Source organism: Pristiophorus japonicus, chromosome 18 (assembly GCF_044704955.1).
Source record: "Pristiophorus japonicus isolate sPriJap1 chromosome 18, sPriJap1.hap1, whole genome shotgun sequence".
NCBI lineage: Eukaryota > Metazoa > Chordata > Chondrichthyes > Pristiophoridae > Pristiophorus > Pristiophorus japonicus.
In genome coordinates, this window is record NC_091994.1 from 48,873,219 (window position 1) to 48,885,046 (window position 11,828).

General features: G+C 47.1%; 1 pseudogene and 1 gene segment (V, D, J or C); one reads left to right on the forward strand and one right to left on the reverse strand.

The window, feature by feature from the left end:
* Positions 1-8,381, forward strand: part of LOC139229031 (Ig heavy chain C region, membrane-bound form-like) — a 179,523-nt gene extending 171,142 nt beyond the window's left edge. The window contains 1 exon segment of the C gene segment in view: positions 8,319-8,381. Coding sequence covers positions 8,319-8,381 — 63 coding nt within the window.
* A 934-nt stretch (positions 8,382-9,315) lies between these two features.
* Positions 9,316-9,992, reverse strand: LOC139229032 (E3 ubiquitin-protein ligase RNF4 pseudogene; annotated as a pseudogene).
* Positions 9,993-11,828: the final 1,836 nt, after the last annotated feature.

Below are 11,828 nucleotides of genomic sequence, written 5' to 3' on the forward strand. Positions count from 1 at the left end.
ATGGGGATTCGACGATGCCAATTGCATGAAATTTCAAAGGCGGTGGTTGGACTCTTGCTTGTTGGTGATAGTCAATAATTACATGTGTGGCATGAATGTTACTTGTATAACATTGTATGATCATTCCTCTTGTATCCTTACTGACCATTGTAATGTTAGTCCCCATTTATCCTTAATGACCATTGTATTATCAGTCCCCATGCATCCTTACTGAACATTGTATTATTAGTCACCAGGTTTTGTCACTGACCACTACAAAAACAGCCCCAAGGAATCGGTAGCGACCAATGCATATTCATATCTCAAGTAACTTCACAGACCATTGCATTATCAGTCCCCATGTATACTTACTGTCCATTGTAATATCAGTCCCCATGTATCTTACTGATCATTGTATTGTCAGTTCCCATATGTGCCTATTGACCTTTTGTAATATCAGTCCCGATGTATCCTTTATGACCAATACATTATAGGCCCTTTTGTAACCTAACAAACCATTGTATTATCAGTCCCCATGTATCCTTACTGACAATTGTATTATCAGTGTCCATGTATCCTTTATGACCATTACATTATACTCCCTTTGTAACATCACAGACCATTGTATTATCAGTTCCCCATGTATCTTTACTGACCATTGTATTATCAGTTCTCCTATATCCTTACTGACCATTGTATTATCAGCCCCAATCATCATCATCATCATCATCATCATAGGCAGTCCCTCAGAACCGAGGAAGACTTGCTTCCACTCTTAGAATGAGTCCTTAGGTGGCTGAACAGTCCAATACGAGACCCACAATCCCTGCCACAGGTGGGACAGACAGTTGTTGAGGGTAAGGAAGGGTGGGACAGGTTTGGCGCACGTTCCTTCTGCTGCCTTCACTTGTTTTCTGCATGCATTTGGTGATGAGACTCGAGGCACTCAGCACCCTCCTGGATGCACTTCCTCCACTCAGGGCAGTCTTTGGCCAGGGACTCCCAGGTGTCGGTGGAGAAGCCGCACTTTATCAGGGATGCTTTGACGGTGTCCTTGTAACATTTCCTCTGTCCACCCTTGGCTTGTTTGCCATGAAGGAATTCCGAGTAGGGCGCTTGCTTTGTGAGTCTCGTGTCTGGCATGCGGAGCGGAGCTGATCAAGTGTGGTCACTGCTTCAGTGCTGGGGATGTTGGCCTGGTCAAGGACGCTAATGTTGGTGCGCCTGTCCTCCGAGAGTATTTGTAGGATCTTACGAAGGTGTCTTTGATGGTATTTCTCCAGCGCCTTGAGGTGTCTACTGTACATGGTCCATGCCTCTGAGCCATACAGGAGGGTGGGTATTACTACAGACCTGTAGACCATGAGCTTGGTGGTAGATTTGAGGGTCTGGTCTATGAAACACTCTTTTCCTAAGGCAGCCGAAGGCTGTGCTGGTGCACTGGAGGTGGTGTTGAATCTCCTCATCAATGTCTGCTTTTGTTGATAAGAGGCTCCCGAGGTATGTGAAATAGTCCACGTTGTCCAGGGCCATGCCATAGATCTTGATGACTGGGGGGCAGTGCTGTGTGGCGATGACAGGCTGGTGGAGGTCCTTTGTCTTACGGATGTTTAGCATAAGGTCCATGCTTTTGTATGCCTCAGTAAATACGTCGACTATATCCTGGAGTTCAGCCTCTGAATGTGCACAGATGCAGGCGTCCTCCACCTACTGTAGCTCGACGACTGAGGTTGGAGCGGTCTTGGACCTGGTCTGGAGGTGGCGAAGGTTAACCAGCTTCCCACTGGTTCTGTAGTTTAGTTCCACTCCAGCGGGGAGCTTGTTGACTGTGAGGTGGAGCATGGCAACGAGGAAGATTGAGAAGAGGGTTGGAGTAATCACACAGCCCTGTTTGACCCCGGTCCGGCTGTGGATTGGGTATGTAATGGATCCATTGGTAAGGATCACGGCCTGCATGTCATCGTGGAGCAGGCGAAGGATGCTGATGAACTTTTGGGGGCATCCAAAATGGGGGAGGACGCTCCATCGACCCTCACGGTTTAAAGTGTCAAAGGCCTTTGTAAGGTCGAAGAAGGCCATGTATAAGGGCTGGCGCTGTTCCCTGCATTTTTCTTACAGCTGTCGCGCTGCAAAGATCATGTCCGTTGTGTCCCATAGGGGATGAAATCCACACTGTGACTCCGGAAGGAGCTCCTTGGCCACAGGGAGAAGATGGTTGAGGAGGACTCTAGTGTCAACTTTCCCAGTGGCTGATAGCAGGGAGACTCCTCTGTAGCTGTTGCAGTCGGACTTGTCCCCTTTTTTAAAGATGGTCATGATCACTGCATCTTTCAAAATCTTCCAGCATGCTCTCCTTCCACCAGATGAGTGAGATGAGGTCATGTATCAGCGCCAATAGCGCCTCTCCGCCATACTTTAGCACCTCAGCAGGGATTCCATTCACTCCCCTAGCCTTGTTGTTCTTGAGCTGACTTATGGCTTTTCCTACCTCGTGCAATGTTGGGGTTTCACTGAGGTGGTGGCAGGTCATATGCTTGGGGATGGAGTTGAGAACATTCGAGTCAAAGGCAGAGTCTTGATTGAGGAGATCTTTGAAGTGCTGCTTCCAGCAGGCCCTAACTGCCTGGTGTCCTTGATGAGTGTTTCCCTGTTCTTGGCCAGCAGTGGGGTGGGGCCTTGGGAATTTGGACTGTAAGCAGCCTCGACTGCGATGAAGAATCCTCGCACATCATGGCTGTTGGCCAGTTGTTGTATCTCCTGTGCTTTCTCCATCCACCACCTGTTCTTTATGTTCTGGATTTTTTGTTGGACTTCAGCCTTGAGCCACCTGTAATGTTGCTTTGCTGCTCCTGAGTTGGGTTGTTGCTCAAGGCTCAGAAATGCTCTGCGTTTGCACTCTATTAGTTCTTGGATCTCCTGGATTCTTATCAAAACAGTCCTGGTGTTTTCTGGTTGAGTGACCAAGTGTCTCTTCACAGGCACTGGTTATGGAGGCCTGGAGGGCAGACCAAGCGCTATGGGCATTCTGCATCTCAGGGTTATCAAGGCACGCCAGGTTAACTATGAAGCACTGGCTGTATAGGGCTCTCTTAGCTGGGTCATTAAGTGCCTCGGCATAGATATTTTTGTGGCACTGCTTCTGCTGTCCCCTCCGCTTTGGGGCTATGTTGATGTCAATGATGGATCAGATTAGGCAGTGGTCCATCCAGCAGTCATCAGCTCCTGTCATGGCACGGGTGATGCGCTTATCCTTGCGATCCTTGACTCGGGTGATGACATAGTCGAGCAGGTGCCAATGTTTGGAGCGAGGGTGTTGCCACGATGCCTTGTATTTGTATCTCTGGCAGAACAAGGTGTTGGTGATGACAAGTTCGTGCTCTAGATAGTTTGTCAGGAGTAGGGTACTGCTGGAGTTGGCTTTCCCTACACCCTCTCTACCAATCACGCCCCCCCCCCCCCCAGAGGGCTGTGTCTTTGCCGATCCTGGCATTGAAGTCACCAAGAAGGATCAGTTTGTCACCCACGGGGACGTTGGACAGGGATTTTTTGAGGTTGGAGTAAAAACCCTCCTTGGCCTCATTTGCATCGAGTGTTGGGGCATACACACTGATGACTGTGGTGCATTGGTTCCAGGATAGGGTGAGTCAAAGAGTCGTGAGGCGTTCATTAACCCTGCAGGGGGAGTCTTTGAGGCGGTCGACAGCTCATTTTTGATGGCAAAGCCAACTCCGTGAAGGCGGTGTTCTTCCTCTGGTTTCCCTTTCCAGAAAAAGGTGTAACCTCCACCTTGTTCCTTGTGCTCGTCTTCCCCTGCCTGCTGGGTCTCACTTAGGGTGGCGATGTCAATGTCAAAGCATCTAAGTTCCTGGGCAACTATGGTGGTGCGGCGTTCCGGTCTGTCGCTGTTGGAGTTGTCCATGAGGATCCTGATGTTCCAGATCTCGAACTTCATTTTAACGGAGTGGAACATACCTGTGTGTGAGCTCTTTTAATGTGGCGTGGCCATTGCGCACCAGCCACCACACGGGCTTACCTGAGCAAGGTCCAGTGGCAAGGGGGTCCAAGATGACTGTAGACCAGGCACTGCTGTATGAGCCTAATTGCCTACGGCGAGATGTTGGCCGCAAGCTTGGCGCCAAGTAGCGCCCTTGATGGTAGCTGGTCCAAGTCTTGGGTTGGAGGCAGGCATTAGGAAGGTCAGTTGTCCGCTGGAGTTCAGAGTGGGAGGTCAGCAAGGAGTGGGATGGTGGAAGAGTCATAGCCGTGATGCTCATCAGTAGAAGAGGCCAGGTCACCAATGGGGAAGGAGATGACCAGCCGTCGACGAGGAGAGGCCTGATCGCCGCTGGAGGGATGAAGGCCCGCCGCTGGACGGCCCCATGAATCCTTACTGACCATATCAGTATCCATGTATCCATGTATCCTTACTGACCATTCAGTCCCTATGTATCCTTATTGACCATTATATTATCAGTTCCCCTTTTATTCTTATTGACCATTGTATTATCAGCTCCCCATGTATCCACATCCATGATTGTATTATCACTCTCCATGTATCCTTATTGACTATTGTATTATTAGTCCCCATGTATCCTTACTGACCATTACTTAGTCTGCCTCTATCCATCCATTTTCTTTCTTTTTCGCTTGTTTTAAATTCACCTCTGGGAGGTGAATTGAACATCTGAAATAAGGTTACTTGATGCCACACTAAGAATATCAGCTCTGTAAATGAAGCTGTTCGCTTCACATTCACGCTGCGCAATTCACTTGTTCTTTTTTAACAATAATGTTTAAAGTAATCTTCTGAGTTTTGGATCAATTCACTTTGCATGAAAGCTACTTGCTTTTAATATATTTCCCTATATAAGGTTTTGGAGTGAAATGATTGCAGCGACTTGTTTGTTTAGTGATTGTGATTAATTTCAGACGGTGTGCAATTTAATTGTTGAAATTACTCGGTTTGAAAGCCACGCTGCTTTTAATATGTTGTGCAATTGTAAGTGACGCAATGTTTGATCAGTGACTGTAATTAATGTCTGTCAGTGTGTAGTTTAATTGTCTCAGTGGAGAGTTTCCCCAGGCTATAAATAGGGAAAGTTTTTAATGTGTGCAGCAGTGCTTGACTGATTATGGTCTCCAGTACAAACTATGACCATTGGATCTCACAGAAAACGAGATCATGTTTTGGGAGATTCCAACTGAACTCCGGATCGTGTGGGCACTTTACGATGTACAAATTATTTTTTATCCGCTCCTCGCTGCTGTTGCTGTTCCCGGTGAGTCATTATGTCAGTAAGTAATACTATATACCATGTAGCGCTGTATTTTCTGTGCTTGTCACTTAGACCTGGTTATTAATTGTATTCAGTTTAATCCTCCTGTTCTGTGTCAGGTAATGCACCTTGTTTCTGTCATGCAATGCATGATCACTTGCCGATTCACTGCTCCCAGTTCAATGAACAGTACGTACTTTTCTCGACTTGCTTGTGCTGACAGTCTTTTACAGGATTTGACCGTTATTTGAATTTTCTGCACGAGAAATGTTAGTGAATGATTCTCTTTAGTGGATAGCTTGCAGTCTTTGCTCAGCACTGTTCCCAAGTATCGGATCAGAAATATCAGAGGTAACAGAAGCTTTAAGGTCCGCTGGATAAAGTTAATGACACTGATCTGTGGAAACCAGCGTTGACAGATCGATCACAAATACAGTGAAATATGGGACAATATCCACCCATGATTCAGCTCCAAGCAGCTTTCTTGCTTTCCACCGTTTCCCACTCTGATTTACGGACACTGATTCCATGGTCAGGACACGGTAAACTGTAATGTATAATCCAGTAAAATGTTTATTCAGTTATGTTTGATCTGATTTATTTCCAGTCCTTAGTCACAGTTCAGGAGATCTGGGTGCAGTCCGCACGGTTTATCCAACATCTCCTGTAGGTGGAAATTATACCAACTGATTGAAAACGGAGGTCTGTGCAGTGTAAAACCTTTAGATATTTTATGTCTCATAATCCCTCGAACAATTGGTGATCTATTCAATTCTAACAGCAGCTGAAAAGCAGCAAGTTAAGACGGCTCCGCTTTCTGAAACCCCACCGTGACTTCTGACATTGTCAGTCATATTATCAATCTATTTAAAGTAACTGTCCCTTCGTTAAGTATTATTAGTAAGGTTTTCGGAAAGTCTGCTTTAAGCCATTTACAATGAGTGTAGGTCGTGAAGTTTCTGATTTCAACACATAATTCAATTAATGATAACATTTTCAGCGAAAAATAGAAGTCATCGTCTTCAGCCCGCGTAACAACCTCCGTTATCTCACACAATCTCCAAAACTCCATTCCCCTCCCTGGACACAGACTCCATTCCCCTCACTGGCCACAGACTGTATTTCCAGCCCGGATAATAGCTTCCATTCCTGTTCCCTGATCACAGACTCCATTCAATTCCCTGGACAGAGATTCTATTCCCCTCCCTGACCAATGACTCCAATCAATTAGCTGGACACAGACTCCAATCCCCTCAATTCACTGGACAGAAACTCCATTCTTCTCCCTCCACACAGACTCCGCTTCCCTCCCTGGCCAAAGACTGCAATCAATTAGCTGGACACAGACTCCATTCCCTTCCATGGAAACAGATTCCATCCCCCTCCCTGGACAAAGACTCCAATCCCCTCCTTGGACACTGATTCCATTCCCCTCCCTGGACACAGACTCCATTCCCCTCCCTGGACACAGACTCCATTTCCCTCCCTGGAAGCAGATTCCATTACCCTCTCTGGCCACATAATTCATCCACTTCTCTGGACAATTGCAGGCAATTCACAAATGTGCTTCATTGAATTATTTTAATATTTATTTATTGGGACGTTGGTGCCCCTGGCAATGCTCCATTTATTGTCCAAGCCTCGGTAAGCAGGGTATCTGGTGGTGGGACTTCACCTTGTGCTAATGTTGTTCTTCTAATGACGGTATTCCCACCTGGTGCTAGTTGGGTAATTCAGGGAATGAGCACTGCTGAATGGACAGGGATATATGTCCAAGTCAGGATGGTGAATTGGAACTGCTGGCTCTCACCACAGTCTGCTCTTCTCCTCACTGCAATGGTCACAGGGTGGGAGGTGCTGTCCAAGTAACCTCGCAGAATTGCTGCAGTGTATTTTGTGCACCGCACTTACTGCAGCTGTAGTATTGGAAGGGGTGGATATTGAGCCCAGTTGTACATAGACACCGATAAAACAAATTGCTCTGTCCTGGATGGTGTTGAGCTTCTTGTGTGTTGTTGCAGATGCCGATCCAGGTCAATGGCGAGTATTCGATCAATTGTCAGAGCTGAGGCTTCTTGCTTTTTGAGAGGCTTTGGAGGATTAGGCGATGAGTCACTCGTCACCGACTACCCAGCCTCGGTGCAGCCTCTGCGCTGTCTCGGCCCAATTTATGCCCTGCCTCTGCCCATTCTCTGCCCAGTTTATGCCCTGCCTCTGCCCAGATTCTACCCAGACTCTGCCCAGTCTCTGGGCAGTTTTTGCCCAGCCTCTGCCCAGCCTCTGGCCCGCCTCTGGCAATCTCTTCCCAGCCGCTGCCCTGATCTCACAGTCACAGTGTTGTTATAGCTGGTCCAGTTCAACTTCTGGTCAATCGTGATCACCAAGTGCTCATCGTTGGGGCCTCGGTCAAGTTGAAGGGGAGGTGCATTGCCTTTGTTTGATCAATATATCTGCTACTTAAGAAACTCCAAGTCTGGAAGTTGCGAAGATCCTGCTATCGGAGAATTTGGAAATGGTGCTGAAAAACGGCACTCTCATCAGTGAGTGGTCCCGCTCCTGACCTTCTGACGGCGGAAGATCATTGATGAAGGAGATGGGGGTGTTTGCTCTGAGGACACTTCTCTGAGGTACGTCAATAACGACCACTTTCCAGCAGGTATGACATCAGTCATTTGAGAATTCACCGATTGGACCCCCATTGAAACGATGTCTGTATCAAGGTTGTGATGAGCTTTGCATCCGGGAGTTGCTGGCAGGACACAAACTGAGTATTGGTGAGCCTGGTGTTGGTGAGTAGATGCGACTACATTCCACTATTTATAACTCCTCAATCACTTTACTAATGATCAACAGTACATCTGTTATGGGTCAATTGGTGGGGTTAGATTTATCCCCTTTTTGTGGGTGGGGTATAGCTCGGCTAGTATGCACCTTGTCTCATAAATGCCAGCCTCATACCTCGAAGAGCTTGGCGAGGGGAGCTGCGAGCTGTGGTGCGCCGGTCTTCAGCACTATCCCCTGGATTTTTTAAAAACTAATTTCATCTTTATTCTTTTTTTAAAGATATCTGAATTTCAACATGTCAAATTTGATCGGTTCCAGTACAAAGCTGCATTTCCCAGATAGCTGTCGTGTTGCAGACTAGGAGCATCCTCACGCACTAACTTTGGGTCAAAGATACTGGTGCTTCAGAAGTCCAGTTTATGGATAAAAAATTAATTTAAAGGGGAAAAAAGGCAAGACATTCCCAAAACACGAGGGAAACCTAAAATCATGCAGAGAGTATTTCGAGCCCTCGGCAAACATCAACTCATGAAACCCAACCTTCAGCACGTGTAAGGCTTTCAGAGATTTCCTGAGTAGGAGAATAATCAAACGCTTGTGTTCCTCGTGTAACCTTCAAATTGTGCTCCCCCCGCCCACCCACCACAACCGTTCACACGTCACACTACCATCGTGGCATTCTCTGCAGCACACCCTGCACTCTTAGCTTCAATTTAAAAAAAAAGTCACCATCTGCCAAGCAACAGGGACCGAAGCAGAAATCAGGCAAGTGGTGGTTATTCATAAGAAGTCCTGAGGCGAGTTGATCTGTAGATTGGCGAGGCAGATTTGCTAAAAAGGGGCTGCAAATCAACAAGGTGCAAGATCACTTTTACAGAACAGTGTTAATCGTGGATACAAGACCGACGGCACCTCATCCAGTGATAACCTGTCACTGACCTGGGGTGGGGAAGAGGGAAGAGAAGGGAGAGAGAGAAAAAAATAGAAACACATACAAAACACACATTTGAACTTATTTGATGACTGGAATATGCTGGTGCTTTTTTTTTATTTCTCACCACGCCCGCTCCCTCCCCAGGCCCAACACACTGTTCAAAACTACAGGATCAGATGTGACGGATGGTCAGCTGATGGCACGTGCATCTTACAAACGCGTTTCGGTCTCCAGCAGAGGGCGCCCGTTGCTGTGGGGGAAAGGTGAAGAACGCGAGGGGAACGATTCCAAGGCGGCCGACATTCGGTCGGGTACATAATGTTTGGGAAGCCGCCCCCGCTGTCAAAAGTAAATCGGGTGGTACTGCCGCGAGTTCAGTTTCTTCCAGCAGGTCCGACATGTGTGTGAATTTTTGAGAGAGTCCCGGATACACTGGCTGCAGAAGACGTGACCACATTTAGTGGAGACGAAAAGCCTCCCACTTTGGACAATCTCTGTGTAACCATCCATACATATGGGGCAACTAATGGTTCCTGAGGAAGTACTTAATTCTTTGTTACACAAGGCAGGATGAAGACGATTTCCCTGAGGTACATCTGCTGCACTTGTTATAGACAGCTGCTGCTCCCATCTGCTCTGGCATCTTCTTCGTCACTGCAGAGAATACAACTGTTTGACTGGGTTCTGCCTGGCTGATCTTCGGCAGAACTTGGCTGACTATTTAAAGAGGAGAGGTCTTCATCCACGATCTCAACAGAATCATTATTGGTTAGGTCGACGACTACAGGTTCAGTGGATTCACAGGTCAGGTCAACTACCTCTGCACCGGTCTCTACGATTTCTGCCTCTGGTTCAGCTGGTTCCGCTGATGTGTGCCGGCGACGCACCCCTCTGGTTTGCTGAGAAGGGATCATCCTGCGTTTTCTGTGTGTTGTGCTCATAGCGTTCTGAAATTAAAATTAAGACAAGAGTTGAGGTTATTTATGCTTAAGGGATGTCTTCCGACCCAATGCTTAACTTCTGATTGGCCACATTTCTTCCGCCCGTCGACTCAGTGGATCCAGCTTTCTTTAATTTATAGTTAGTATTAAAATATCCTCTGCTCCGTCAAATGAGATTCAGTATCTTTGATAAAGATTTAGAAGAGGCAATCTGCCAGAACGTAGTGCAGGACAGGACAGGACATGGGGGTATGCATTCAAAAAAAAGAGGAAGCCGTTAAACAGCCGAGTGGAGGGCAGCGGGTGAAGGGAGGTCACCCCTCACGTGACTCCCGGGATTTTGTTAGGGTCAACAACCTTAGCTGTGTCCAGTTCAGTCCGCTGCTTCTTAAGTTCACATGGCGTGAAACCAATTAACTCGACGCTGTTCATTGTGATGGTAGAGATCTCCGGAGCATTGATTAGGTCCATCCTTTCAGCACCTTTGACTGTAAATAGTCTCACTCACACGGAACCCTATTCCTACCACCCAGTGCAGCTTTCCCTTAACTTTGAGGGTGCTGACGTCTCCTCCTCCGAGAACATGCGAACAGAATAGGAGCAGGAGTAGGCCATACGGCCCCTCGAGCTTGCTCCTCCATTTAATACGATCATGGCTGATCCGATCATGGACTCAGGTCCACTTCACTGCCCTTTCCCCATAGCCCCTTATTCCCTTATTGGTTAAGAAACAATTTATCTCTGTCCCAAATTTATTCAATGACCCAGCTTCCACAACTCTCCGAGGCAGCGAATTCCACAGATTTACAACCCTCTGAGAGAAGAAATTCCTCCTCATCTCAGTTTTAAATGGGTGGCCCCTTATTATAGATTATGCCCCCGAGTTCTAGTCTTCCCTATCAGTGGAAACATCCTTTCTACATCCATCTTGTCAACCTCCCTCATAATCTTATAGGTTTCGATAAGATCACCTCTCATTCTTCTGAATTCCAATGAGTAGAGGACCAACCGACACAACCTTTCCTCATGTCAACCCCCTTATCTCCTGCATCAAACTAGTGAACCTTCTGTAACGTGCGCCAAAGCAAGTATATCCTTTCTTATATATGGAAATCAAAACTGCACGCAGTATTCCAGGTGTGGCCTCACCAATACCCAGTATAACTGTAGCAAGACTTCGCTGCTTTTATACGCCACCCCCTTTGCAATAAAGGCCAAGGTTCCATTGGCTTTCCTGATCACTTGCTGTACCTGCATACTATCCTTTCATGGACCAGGAACCCCAGGTCCCGCTGTACTGCAGCACTTTGCAAAGTTTTTCCATTTAATTAGCTAATAGTCTACCACCAGTCACAGCTGGATATGATTCAACGACAGAGAATTGCTCTGATCTCTTTGTTGTGGGACCACACAGTTCTGTGGCTCGTGTGTGTTTTTGGTATTTCGCCTGTAGAGAGCCTTGTTTGACACCTTCACTCGCATTGTATCTCAGTATAAGGTGGGCCTGGTTCTGTTCCCTCCCGGCAAGTCCTTCTACACTACACACTGAACTATGATTGGTCTCATGGCTCAGTTCCGACGAAAGTTCATCACCCTGAAACGTTAACTGTATCTTTCTCTCTCTGCAGATGTTACCGGACTAGCTGAGTGATTCTAGCATTTCCTGTTCTTAATTCTGATTTCATGGCATGATGGTAACGATGGAGTGAGGGATCTGTCAGGCCCTGAGGACACAGATTGTGGTGGTTTACTCATTTGCTGCTTGTATCCACAGTGCCCTGTTGAGACCCAGTTTGGGGTCACTGGTTGTGGGGGTTACTGATCTATCCCACTGACCCTTGAGTATGCCCAATGTGGGGATTAATAATATGATCCACTGACCCTTGAGCAGGCCCAATGTGGGGGTTAATGATA